Source organism: Bufo gargarizans, chromosome 6, assembly GCF_014858855.1.
Source record: "Bufo gargarizans isolate SCDJY-AF-19 chromosome 6, ASM1485885v1, whole genome shotgun sequence".
Classification (NCBI taxonomy): domain Eukaryota; kingdom Metazoa; phylum Chordata; class Amphibia; order Anura; family Bufonidae; genus Bufo; species Bufo gargarizans.
Window position 1 is genome coordinate 288,742,565 of NC_058085.1, and position 14,427 is coordinate 288,756,991.

General features: G+C 44.1%; 1 protein-coding gene across 5 annotated transcripts in view; it reads right to left on the reverse strand.

Moving 5' to 3' along the window:
* Positions 1-14,427, reverse strand: part of TACC2 (transforming acidic coiled-coil containing protein 2) — a 181,918-nt gene that overhangs the window by 22,234 nt on the left and 145,257 nt on the right. For 3 of the 5 annotated variants that reach the window (XM_044296930.1, XM_044296931.1, XM_044296933.1), the window contains exons 12-15: positions 13,501-13,717; positions 6,014-6,075; positions 2,653-2,762; positions 2,356-2,512 (exon numbers count right to left, since the gene is read on the reverse strand). In XM_044296930.1, coding sequence (XP_044152865.1) covers positions 2,356-2,512; positions 2,653-2,762; positions 6,014-6,075; positions 13,501-13,717 — 546 coding nt within the window. The remainder of the gene's footprint in view (positions 1-2,355; positions 2,513-2,652; positions 2,763-6,013; positions 6,076-13,500; positions 13,718-14,427) is intronic. The other 2 variants (XM_044296932.1, XM_044296934.1) reach the window with 1 other exon arrangement.

Consider the following 14,427-nt stretch of genomic DNA (forward strand, 5'->3'; position numbering starts at 1 on the left):
CGCACATGCTCGTGGCCTCTCCATTCATTTTAATGGCAGTTCTGGAGATAGCCAAGTACAGCGCTCCAATATCTCCAGAATTCCCATGAAAATGAATGGTGCAGTCGCACAAATGCCCGCATGGTCGCTTCGTTCATTTCATGGGGGCTGCATGGGGTACGGAGCCCCTGTTCTCATGATTGGTGAGGGTTCTAGTGGTAGGACCCTCACTGATCTAATAGTTATCCCCTATCCTGTGAATAGAGGATAACCTTAAACAACCAGAATACCCCTTTAAAAAACAGCATACAATGTCAATCAGCTGCTTCTAAGGCTAGCAGGATATTGGTGCGGGCTCATCTGGAACATGCAGTTTAGTTCTGGGCACCAGTCCATAGAAAGGATGCCCTGGAGCTGGAAAAAGCACAAAGGGGAGCGACTAAACTGATACGGGGCATGGAGGAAACATTAAAATAATTACATTTATTTAGTCTTGAGAAGAGACGTTTAAGGGGTGACATAATTAACCTATACACATGTATAAATGGGCCTTACAAAAAATACGGTGAAAAGCTGTTCCATGTAAAATCCCCACAAAAGACAAGTCTGGAGAAGAAAAAGTTCAGTCTCCAGAGATGGCAAGTCTTTTTTAGGCCTCATGCACACGACAGTATTTTTTCACGGTCCGCAAAAACGGGGTCCGTAGGTCCGTGATCCGTGACCGTTTTTTCATCCGTGGGTCTTCCTTGACTTTTGGAGGATCCACGAACATGAAAAAAAAGTAGTTTTGGTGTCCGCCTGGCCGTGCGGAGCCAAACGGATCCGTCCTGAATTACAATGCAAGTCAATGGGGACGGATCCGTTTGACAATATGGTGCAATTTCAAACGGATCAGTCCCCATTGACGTTCAATGTAAAGTCAGGAGTCCCTTTTATACCATCGGATCGGAGTTTTCTCCAATCCGATGGTATATTTTAACTTGAAGCGTCCCCATCACCATGGGAACGCCTCTATCTTAGAATATACTGTCAGATCTGAGTTTTCACAAAGTGAAAACTCACCTCTGAAAAAGCTTTTATGCAGACGGATCTTCGGATCCGTCTGTATGAAAGTAACCTACGGCCACGGATCACGGACACGGATGCCAATCTTGTGTGCATCCGTGTTCTTTCACGGACCCATTGACTTGAATGGGTCTGTGAACCGTTGTCCGTCAAAAAAATAGGACAGGTCATATTTTTTTGACGGACAGGAAACACGGATCACGGTCTCGGCTGCAAAACGGTGCATTTTCCGATTTTTCCACTGACTCATTGAAAGTCAATGGGTCCGCGAAAAAAACTGAAAACGGCACAACGGCCACGGATGCACACAACGGTCGTGTGCATGAGGCCTTACTGTAAGAAATGTGGAATAGTCTACCTCAAGATGTGGAACAGTGAGTAGTTTTAAAAAGGGCTTAGATGAATTCTTAAAAGTAAATAACATTAATACTTATGAAAATGTGTAGAAGTCTGGGCCTCACTCCTCTTTCCTAAAATTCCCCTCCCCACCCATCCCTTAATTAAACTTGATGGACTTATGTCTTTTTTCAACCGTATGTAACTATGTTACTCTCCCGGGAAGAAGGGGAGATCTCCTGGACTACTGGAAGAGTTGGGGTCCCACAGAAGTCTCCCAGAAAGCGGCCCAGAATGAACTTTAACTGTGTGTGGCATTGAGATGCTACGTCATCAGACTCAGCCGGCATTCAAACACATACTGAAAGGGTACGCCTAAGATAAGCGGCATAATCTGTGAAAAGGGGCTTGACAGAAACTTCTGACCTCCTATGTGCCAGTTTATAAAAGCATATGCTATAGGGGGTGCAAAGGTAACAGCTAGATTCAGGTCATAGTGCCTGAGAGGGCTCAAAGGCCCCTATCTCTAATAGGAGACATTGGCATTATAATTGGCACATGCCAGATAGAAGGCCCCTGTTACAGAGATGCTTTATGGCCCAGGAGTTTCAAAATTACAGTAAGATGACCCATGGACTCTAAACAACATCACATGGTCCCTACAAGTCTGTATTATGGAACCATAAGCACGCCAGTATTTGGTCTCTGGGAGTCCAACACCCGGGACCCCCACCGATCATCTGTTTGAGAAGGCAACGGCGCTCACAGTAACACCGCAGCCTTCTCTCAGCTTTCCCTAGGCCAGTGACAACACATTCATTGGTCACATAGCCTAGGCACAGCTCAGCCTCATTGAAGTTAGGCCTCAGATCCGCTTCCGATCCACATGTTTTGTGGACGGGGGATCATGATGGGTGTAGGTCCCAATGGTCCCACCTGTTTAATATCTACTTCTAAGTTCCTTGGAACTCTTACCAGCTCCATCTTGCCACTCCCAAGCACTTCTGGCTCATCTTCTCTTTGCCGTGACCTCTCCACAGGTTGGCGTATGTTGTCTTGCATAATAGGGGGAGATCTTGAGATGGGCAACTGCACTGAGCACAGTTTAGGATCCATTTCCTCAAAGTTGGACCTAACAAGAAACCACAGACAATTTCTAAAGAAAACGTACAACGGTTGTACTAATTCCGCTCTTAGCTAAACCCATCCTCCATAGCAGAACATGTGGTCATCAGTACTCCAGAAGCTGCTCAGCATTCTTGCAATACTTACTCTGTATCTAGAGTGCAGGAGTCTGAAAACTTGGCTGGTGTTTTTCCTTGGCTATCCACCGATGCCTCAAACATGAGGTACATGGACTGAGTCTGAGGCATGTCACGGATCTAGGGAGATATTACAACAGCAAGGTGAGACTAAGCCAAGCTTCGTAAATGCAGACTACGGTCCACACCCAGTACGTCATCCTTCTTCAAAACTACTCACCGGGGTGGACTGCTAGGTTTTAATTATACACCAGTCAATACACAGTAAGGCGGACTGTACAGAAGAACTTCAAAAGATTTCTGCGTAAGGGACATTATTTATAAAGCCAGGTGACAGATTTACGGTGTAGACGAGCGGGTTCGTTACTTCCTGTTTTTGCATTATCTGCTCAAGGACAACTTGGTTCTTATACAATGCTCTGGGAGTGTTCATGGGAATAGATTAGGGCTGGGCAATTATGCGAAAAAATGAAAATCTCGATTAATTGAACATGTAACCTCGATTTCGATTATTGGATGATTATTTGGGGGTGTGGCTCGGAGGTGTAACTTGGGGCGTGGCTTAGCACAGGTGTTAGATGACACCAATGTATATCCCAGGCAGGGAAGGCTGCATACTAGGCTGGGGATGGCTGGATTCCTACTGGCTGCTTGCATCTCCCCTCCACCTCCAGACCAGAGCTGTGGAGGAAGTAGGGAAGCCGCCCCTCTCCCACCTATGACTGGACTAGTGTTGGAGCGATTCTACCTGGCCCTGCATCTCTGGAGCAATATCATTGGCGGCCCGGCGCTTGGTGTAGTTGTAAGTGTCTAATGACTCCATATTTGCAGTGCTTGGCGTCTTACCCTGGCGCTAGGATGTGCTTCTCGTTCCCCGGAGGCGGCAGGAATGACGGGCCAGCACTTGTAAGAGAGCGCAGCACACGTTTAATGCTTACAGCCCCGAAGGGTTTTTCATTTTTCACTTCCTGCCTTTCTGGGGCGATTTTTTTTTTTTTTTTTTTTTTTTTTTACATAGCCAATTTTTAATACTTAAGAAAAACTTTGCTAAACATATTTTTTTCTTTTCTTCACCAAATTCTGACCCCTATAACTTTGTTGTAGTTATATGTACTTTTCATTGAAACAATTCTGGGGGGTCAGTCAGCACATCCCAATGCGCAGGGGCACGTTGCTACGGCTGAGAACAACACTGTAAAACAAAACATGCAATGCTCTCTGCAAACCGAATAAAGTACAAAAATGCATAATAATTGCTAGTGCTACACTAATAAATTAGAGATGCTTGGCAAATCATTTTGTACAAAATTATTTGAACCCGCCTGCCGCATGTCAATGCGATCTCTGTAAGACGGGTTCCTAAGACTAAATTCTACCTGTTATGTGCCATGACGGCTACCATACAATTCAGGGAGTGTAGTGTAGTTCCATTATATCCAAGGAATGCAGGTACCAACATGCATGCCGAGCCCACTCCATACCTCTCCTGGTGCCAAATGGCCACCAAAGAATGCAATGAGAGTCCACCCTATACCTCTCCAGGTGCCAAATGGCTTCTAGTGAATGAGGGAGAGCAGGCCAAGCTATATACTCATACTAATTAAAATCAGCCTATGGGTCAGACGAGCTGGTCAGGAGACACATTTGGCACCAGGAGTGGTGGGGATGCATGTTGGTACCTGCATTCTTTGGATATAATGGAGGCCATTTTGGCACCAAAGATGACAGAAATTAAAGCAGGCCCAGCATGCATGTGGGACCTAGACTCCCTGAATTGTATAGTGGCCGTCATGGCACATAACAGGTAGAATTTAGTGTTAGTAACCCGTCTTACAGAGATCACCTTGACGTGCGGCAGACAGGCTCAAATAATTTTGTACAAAATGATTTGCCAAGCATCTCTAATTTATAAGTATAGCACTTGCAATTATAATGCAATTTTGTACTTTATTTGGTTTGCAGAGAGCTGTTGCATTGCATGTTTTGTTTTACAATTCTGGGGTGTGTATAACTTTTTTGAGTGGTACCTTGGAACCGAACCAGAGTTACGGAAATGTTTTTTTTTCATTAGAAATCAATTTCTGACTTTGCGCAGTGTAAATCTCTCGCTGTTTAGTAGTAGGCGCAGGCACAGTGAGTGCTTCACTCACTGCGCCTGCGCCGAATACTGAAAGGCACGAGATTTACACTGCAGACAGGGCCGGAGGTAGGAGATCAACGATGCCTGCCCCTGTCAATCTAGTGTAGCAGGGGGTGGCCAGAGGTGGGCAACGTCCCCCCCCCCTGCTCCTAGAGGCTAATTAGCATATCATAAAAGTTTGTTTTTTATCAATAACGGCGGCAGGCAGTGAGATGGCACTAATATAGTTATGTTCAGATGACATTGGCACATTGCTAATGTCAGCCAGCTTAATACACATTTTTCAGGTGACAGAAACCCTTTAAAGTGCCATGAAAAATATTCTACATTTTTCAAACCAGCACCTAGATCTGAATACTTTTTTGACTGTATGTAATTAAACATTTAGTATAGCCACTGAGTTATTTGATTACATCGATCTGTATGGCGCCACCTCCTGTTTGCTCTTTTTCTTATTTCTTTGTCCTTCTCACTGAGATGGAAGCACACGCTCAGTTACATTCTTCAACTGCCTCCAGCTGCAGTAGAAAGGACACATCCCCTCAAAAAGTGCAAGCCCCCTACGCTGCCAGCTTGGAAGAAGTCTAGCAGAGCAGTTGCAGCAATGAATAGGGATATCTCTGGATCCACGTGAGGTACGGGGCTGCTTTTATGATTGTTAGAAAGAGAATGTCCTATATTTTCTTTTTTTACATTAATCATAGGATAACACCTTTAAACTTCCAAAAGTTCCGTTTAATTACATTTACGCCTGGTTCACACCTGAGCGTTTTACAGCGCGTTCCTACGCGCTGTAAAACGCTCAACAGGCGAAAAAAAACCATGTTTCCCTATGGGCATGGTTCTCACCTGCTCGTTTTACAGCGCGTACGAACGTGCTGTAAAACGCCCTACGCCCAAAGAAGTACAGGAGCTTCTTTGGGGCCTATTGTCGCGCGTTCGCGCCCATAGACTTCAACGGGAACGCGGCAAAATAGACGTCTCCTCTGTACATAAACACACAGGAAAGGGTGGTGCTCCGCAGGAAGTCTCTTTCATTGGTCACAGTGTAGACATGGCTGTTTTCCTATTTCCAAAAACACGCTGTAATACGCCCCGAAAACGTCCGACAAAATTGCGCGTAAAACGAGTGTATCAAATACGCTCAAGTGGGAACCAGGCCTTAGAGTAAATGATCTCCTCAACTGGACAGAGGTTGAAATATGTAATGTACCCTCTGAATTGGACTTACCGGAGAACATTTTCCTGTCTTCTCCATGTATTCTATGCTGAATGAGCTTCCGTAATCTATATCTGAAAAATATATAAAATAATATCTCATCATCATTCATCAATTGTAATCTATAGAATGTGCTACCCTCTCACTGAAATATTTCACCACAATATGAAATATTCTATATCCATTTGAAGCATGTTTACTGAGTGTTCAGTGGGGTTCTCAACACTTGGACCTCCACTGATATAACTCTTCATGTTCCTCTATGCCTGCATGGACTTAGGTAGTCCTTACCTACAATAAATATCTAAGGCCCAGTCATGATCAGTACAGAAGTCTAAGAAATTTTTCAAAATTACATTTTGACTCTTCAGAGGCTAAGCCTGCTGATCTGCCCCATTCTTTACACTGCAGCTCTGCTTTTTCACATACACTGCTATGTAGCAATCTCCCCTGGACATTAGTGCATGGAGAGCAGATTTTCATTACAGCAATACCAGAATGCTAATAAATTACAAGAGGTTTATTCTGTAAGTGCTCTTCATATACTGAGCCAAAAGCTCCTCGGTAAGCAGGAAGCCTGGGGATCCACTTTAACATTTCCAAAGAAATGACTGTGATCTGTATCCTCTATAATAATAATAATAATTCTATAATAATAATTAATAACAATAATATTGTGTATAGTGTATATTTTAGCAACATGATTGCTGACATAAGAGTATTTAGGGGCTATCCAGTCATATGCCGCACGGTCTGTGAGATGTGTCATCTGTCTGCAGGAGGAACAGTATTCACCCCAGGCACAAGGCCTGGTAGGGCTGACTCAGCTGAGTAAAACGTAACCCTCCTCATCCTGATCCACTGCGGCATTATTGTGAAATTTAATTTTTTTTAAGTATGCAAATGAGGCCTAAGTGCACTGATGGTGGGTCCTAACGTGCACTTTAGCTCCTCCGCTCTGCAGACCTAGACCCTCCCTCCTCCTCTACCTAACTGACCAGGTATTAGAATCATAGCCCAAGGAGACCAAGTATTCTGAAAGAGAATATGCGATCTGGACTCCCATCTTGCCAGTTCTTCTAAACGATATAAAGAGTCCACCTTTCCCGACCACTGCGAAAGTGTAGGTGGCGAGTCCGCCTTCCACAGTGTAGGGATCCTAATTCTAGCAGCGGCTAGGAGGTGTCTAGTTAATCTTAGTTTCCCCTTATTGATTTTGTTTGGGAAAAGGTGTAATAGGCAGATCTCAGGTAGTAGGGGTTAAACCAGTGACTAAATTAATCTGTGCTAAAACAGACCTCCAGTATGAGGTGATGAGAGGGCAGGTCCACCATTAGTGGAAATACGTGCCCAAGTGCTGGTCACATCTCCAGCAGTTAGGGTTGCAGTTAGGATTATTTTTGTCTAATAGCACTGGCGTGAGATGCCATCTGGTCAATATTTTATAACCGCTCTCTTGCATTCTCACACATTTAGAGGTCTGTTTGGGTGCCAGAAATAGTTTTTGTAAATCTTCTTTTGAGAACTTTCTCTTAGGGTCCATTCACACGTCCATAAGTGTTTTGCGGAGCCGCAAAACACGGACACCGGCAATGTGCGTTCCACAATTTGCGGACAAGAATAGGACATGTTCTATTTTTTTTGAGGAAACGGAAGTGCTGATCCGGAAATGCTGTCCGCATCTTTTCCGTCCCCATTGGAAATGAATGGGTTCGCACCCATTCCGCTAAATTGCAGAGCGGATGCGGACCCATTTTGCGGACGTGTGAATGGAGCCTTAAGGTCGCACTCCCAGGCTCACATTAAAGAGTGCTCGGTATCTATAGGTGGAGACAGGAGCAGCTTGCAGAGAGTCAAGACTACCTTTCTAGGTGTTTTTAATTGGGCAAGAAGGGATTTAAACTGTGTTGCAGGTCTACATAGGTCTTTAGATAATAGTAGCTGTTTGAAGGAGCGAATGAACTTGTTATATAGTAGCGGTGATAGAGATGGATGTGGCGACTGTAGTGAGAGAAGGGATTGTGCCATCTAAAATTAGGACGTGGATAGTGGTATTGTTATTTTTAATCCCGTTGGGTATTGTGTAAATACAGGCACTTTGAGGCCTAGAGTTCCTATAGGATACATTTTTCATGTGATACACACATCGCTATCAGTGGTGGTATTGCCCTCTCACTCCCTATCTTTTATTCATTGGATCACAGAACTGAGCCTTACCATAACCAAAATGGCTATAACGAGATATTGATAAGCCAACCCCCCGCCCCCCACCTACCCCTCCCTGTGTTCCTAGCCTTCCCTTTCCCCTGTCTCCTACTTTTACTTTGGAAAAAAGGTTTACTGTCGGTAAGCTATTGGTTAAGTTGTAACTTTACAGCATTGTTCAATGATGACTTGAGTTTAGTTATTATCCATTTATCTGCACTTGTTCATTAAAGGGAACCTGTCACCTCCCAAAACCATCCCAAGCCGCCAGCAGTACCCGCGTGTAGCCAGCAGCGTGTTTCTGATGATGCCTTTCTTCCTGAAGGCAGATGCAGCAAAAGTACTGAAAACCTTGTTTTATCCCCTGCCCGGCGCGCTTCTCCACACATGCTTGAAGTCACGGGGGCAGCGGCCTCCTTGCTATAAGTCACGGTAACCGCGCTCCTTCCCTGCCCCTTCCCTGTGACTGACAGCGCTTATGCATGAGAGTTAGGCTGACTTTGCCGAACAGCCGGCTGTCAGTCACAGTGAAGGGGCAGGGAAGGAGCGCGGTAACCGTGACTTATAGCAAGGAGGCGGCTGCCTCCGTGACTTCAAGCATGTGTGGAGAAGCGCGCCGGGCAGGGGGTAAAACAAGGTTTTCAGTACTTTTGCTGCATCTGCCTTCAGGAAGAAAGGCATCATCAGAAACACGCTGCTGGCTACACGCAGGTACTGCTGGCGGCTTGGGATGGTTTTGGGAGGTGACAGGTTCCCTTTAAGTATGATTGGCTGAACCCTTATAGCCTTTGCTCAATGATGTCTTGATACCACTAGTTTTAATGCTTGTGTATTATCACTGTAATTTCATTTGGTAACCTGATCACTGCTGATGTTACTGCTATATATACTTAATCTCTTCAATCATGTGAGAGGGAATTGGGCGGCACTGCCTACATCCCAGGCAAAAATACATAGGCGTCCCTGTAACTCCGTGCAAGCATTATCATGGTGCTCAAGCCAAACAGTATTCAATAATTCTCAGAGTTAGTATATAGCAACAGGCGGCACTCAGCAATGTAGAAAATGTACTCCTTTATTGTCTCCAACAGCACCATATACTGTACATGAGGCAGGGGCGGAAAAACTTCCATGCAGTCAAAGCAGCGACGGTCATTTCACGCACTCGCGCTTCCTCAGCCACCGACATCATCACGCTACTTGTGTGCTCCATTTAAATGTTGTTCAACAGTGTTGTCATAGTGACAACTAACGCTAACCCGTCCCAACATATATTATAAAAGCTGATCAAAGCAAACAAATTAAAAACAAAAAAACACAATATATAGGCAGATCATCTTAAAAAAACACTAAGATCATTCTTATCATTAAGGCCTAACGGGCCCATTGCTCTGTAGTGAATAATCCTCCTTGCTTCCTTTTTGTAGCAGTAGTCGATGTCTATCTCCCCCTTGTGGGGAGTTCGGGACATGCTCAATCCCTGAGAAACTTCAAAAGCTTGGCTTTTCTCCATGTGCTTCCTTCCAGGGGCGTAGCTATAGGGGAAGCGGCTGCTTTGGGGCCCTGACCCAGAAGGGGCCCATACAGGAGGAGGAGGATTAAAAGATTTTGTCAGGGCCCCCTCAACAGTATTACACAATGCAATTATATACAGTGACAGTATAGACGGATGGAACAGCTGCCGGGACTGGTCTGAGAGAGCGATCTTTACTAGCCACAGGAATGGGGGCAGCATAAAAAGGAAGGGGTTGCGAAAAAATTACTGGGGGAGGGGGGCCCCATTTAAAAATTTGCTGTGGGGCCCAGTCATTTCTAGCTCCACCACTGCTTCCCTTGTATGGTCTATCAACCTGGGACATCCTTTTCCTGATCTAATCGAATTCACATGTTCCCTGAATTTCTCGTACATGCATCTGACTGTTTTACCTACCGTATATAAAAACGTCCACATTGGCATGTTAATAAGGATACCACATAGCTACATTCTATATGTCATTAAACTGGTAACCTTATGACAGATCCCCCGAAATTCAAGATCTTATTCTGAGCATTTTATTTACAGAAGGCACAATTTCCACATCCTATCCTGTAGCCAATTGCTACTTCTTTTTTCTATATAACGACTTCTCACCAACCTATCCTTTATGGTATGGCTCCTCCTAAACGTCACTGGTGGTTTGTTTTTCGTATATTCCGCCAGGCTACTATCATTTCTCAGGATATCCCAATTGTTATAAATTGCCCTCCGTATGTTCTCCGCCATTGGGCTGTATTTACAGGAGAATGTAAACCTCTTTTGGATATCCCTCCTAATTTTTCTTCTTTTATTACCCTTCAGTAAATCCCATTGGGAGAACCCTAGGGCTTCATTTGGGTATCCTCTAATCAAAAGGCGTTCTTTTAATTCCAGGGCTTGTATCCTGTATCCTTCTTCAGTGTTACTTATCCTTTTGAGACTGATAAATTGTCCATAAGGGAATTATCTTTTCACACTGTGTGGGTGAAAGCTGTTGTGGTGCAGCAAGGAGTTTGTCGCCACGGGCTTACGATAGCCCTCCGTAACCAACTCGTTGTCTTTCCCCAAAACAGCCACATCCAAAAACTCCAGAGTGTGACCTCCATAATTACAAGTGAATTTCATGTTCATATCATTTATCTCATTCAAATATGTCACAAATTCTGAGCATTGGGACTCGGTACCTGACCAAATTATGAAAACGTCATCCACATATTGCAGAAATAGTTTGATGTAACATAAATACGGATTATTGACAGAAAACACAAATCTGTCCTCAAACCTAGCCAAATATGTACAGGACACTGGTGTCCCCATGGCAGTACCATGTTTCTGCCTATACCATTGATCCCCAAACCTGGACAAATTGTTAGTTAAAACGAAACCCAAGGCTTCTCTAATGAATTGGCAAAAGAGACCACTTTTGCTTGTATTGCCTAGGATGTCAATTACAGCTGCTATGCCCGCACCATGTGGTATCTGGGTATATAGGTTTTCCACATACAAAGATACCAGACTAAAACCCTCCTGCCAGTATAAGTCTCTCAGTGCCAGGAGGATGTCATTTGTGTCACGTAAACAGGCTGGAGCATTGCTTAATACTGGTCTCAATAACCAATCCACATGCTTTGACCATGATTCAGTAACCGAACCAATCAATGCCACAATGGGGCGGCCAGAGGGTTGGCTCAGCGACTTATGAATTTTAGGTAGAATATACAAAGATGGTTTAATGGGGTATAAGTTTTTCTTCCATGCGACTAGAAAGAAAATCTTTCATAACGTATTTATGTAAGAGATTCCTGAGTTGACCCTGTATATCCATAATGGGGTCTACAGATAATGTCTCATACGCATTTTCATGTCTTAGAGACTCTTTAAACATAATATTATCTGGTCATCAGTACCACATTGCCCCCCTTGTTGGCTGGTTTCACCACCACGTCCTCATGAGAGCGAATCCATCTCAAAGCCTCTCTTTCTTTTCTACTTATATTATCACGGGCTGTGGGATATGTTAATGGTCTAACCTCCTTCAGTACCTGGTGGTGAAAACTGTCAACGCTACCTCCAGCAGACAGGGGGGGACAAAATGTGGACCTGACCCCTCCATCGAACCTCTCACTCACATCTCCATTGCTGGCCTTGTCACCAAACTCCATATTTGTCAATAGCTCTAAGCAAGACTTCTCCGTCTCATCGAATATGGTGGAAATATTGAAGCCCAAAGGACCAACACTTACTGGTATTTCTCCCTGTCTATTCTCACTTGTTACCTGGGGTACATTACTAAACATTTTGTGTAAATGCATTTTACGTATTGATTTGAATAAGTCAATTTCAAATCCAACTGGATCTAATTGTTCTGCTAGACTATATCCATAGTTGGTGAGATTCACAACATTACTCTTTTTCAATTCAGGCCCCATGGATAAGGTTATTGTCTCCACGGGACCTGCCTCTTCTTGCGGGTGGATTTTCTGACAAGGAGGATTATTCGCTCCAGAGCAATGGGTCCGTTAGGCCTTAACGATAAGAATGATCTTAGTGTCTATTTATGAATAAGATGATCTGCCTATATATTGTGTTTTTTTGTTTTTAATTTGTTTGCTTTGATGAGCTTTTATAATATATGTTGAGACGGGTTAGCGTTAGTTGTCACTATGACAACCCTGTTGAGCAACATTTAAATGGAGCACGCAAGTAGCGTGATGATGTCAGTGGCCTGAGGAAACGCAAGTGCGCAAAACGGCCGTCGCTGCTTTGTTTGACTGAATGGAAGTTGTTCCGCCCCTGCCTCATGTATATGGTGCTGTTGGAGACAGTAAAGGAGTAAATTTTTTACATTGTGAGTACCGCCTTTTACTATATACTAACTCTGAGAATTATGGTCCATAATACACCCGGCCGGCACCCCCCATAGAACTGCCTATTCTTGTCTGCAATTGCGGACAAGAATAGAACATGTTCTATATTTTTGCGGAGCCGCGGCACGGAAGTTCAGGGCCGTGTTCCGGAAATGCGGAGAGCACATAGTGTGCCCTCCGCATCTCTTCCGGCCCCATAGAGAATGAATGGGTCCGCACCCGTTCCCGATATTGTGGAACGTATGAGGACCCATTTGTGGACGTGTGAATAATCATCTCTGCCTGGTCCTGTAATCCTGAAGATGTGCCATACAGTGTACCCTTGGCACATGCGCAGTTATCTTCTATGTGATGGTGCCAGGACAATAAGATCTACTGGGCATGAGCCACAGGTGTACTGTACAGCGCAGGCGTGGGGTGACCGGGCCATGCAATAGATGCTTCTGATGCCTGGTCCTAGCAATCAAGTACAAGGAGGAGGGTCTAGCACCCTCAGTGCACTTTAGGCCTCATTTGCATTATTTTAAAAGATTGCATTTCTCAACAGGGCCGCAGCCGATCAGGGTAAAAGGATAGTCTTTTAATTAGCTGGGGCAGCTCTACAGGGCATTGTGTCTGGTTCAGTACTCTTACTCCTGCTTACTTGGTATACCATAGAAAAATAAAGGATGGTATAACGGCAGAAAACAAAGTTCACCAAATACAAAGGGACAGTTCTGCAATCAGTGCACCGGATATGAGGGCCATTGCCTGCAGCTGATCAATATTCCATATTACTGAATGACATGTTCTAGGGTAAGAAAGTCAATAAATAGGCCATTAGAGGCCAGGCTTTTAGTGTTGTATGGGGTATAACAAATAATTGAAAGGGGTAACATTAATAGTGCACAGAGAAATCTGCTGAGACATACCGTACATACCACTTGGAGAACTGTGGAACTGGCTCTCACTGACAAAGCTGGTCAGGTCGGATGGCTGGGGGTAGTCCGGTTTCTCTTGTTCTAGGTCCACTGCCATGCAAGACCATTTCTGGCTACTGACCGAAGAGGCCAGCTTTTCCTCATCAGTAGCATGTTCTTCTGAAGCTATTACGGGAGGGGTGTCTGACTTGCAAAGTATTGTGAGCTCCTGTTAAAAAAAAGTCATTATATCATATGAAAATATTAACATATGCTAAAACTTCACAAAAACTCACAATTCATGTAATATCTAATGCCTTTCTATGCAGTACTTATTAAATGGTAGACATAGTGTCACACATATACACCAACGTACTGTGCTGGAACGATAACATTTGTGCCAGGTTTCTTGTAAGTTTTTTGCCATTGAAGTCACCTTCAAGATCATAATGTAATGGAACTAGGGATTTCCTAATAATACTGTATACACTATATATAGATATCCATATATATCAATATACATGTAACTATATACTGATCAGCCATAAAATTAGAATTGTAATATTGTATAGTCCCCCTACTGTTGTCAAAACTGCAGTGACTTGTCTGGACTCTACAAGACCTCCCACCTATCTGGCACCAAGACATCACCAGCAGATCCTTAAAGGGCTATGGCCATCTCAGGCATTAATGGCATATTGCTAAAATATGCTATCAATGTCAGATAGGTGTGGGTCCCACCCCTGGGATCCGCTGATATCTAGAGAATGCGGTTCCTGAAGCGAAGTATAGCATGCCACGCATGCTCAGCGTGCTCTCCATTAATTTCTATCGGAGTACCGAAAATAGCTGAGTGAACGCGCTTGGCTATTTTCGGAAGTCTCATAGAAATTATTGGAGAGCATACCGTATAAGCATGACCACTGCTTCATTCATGCT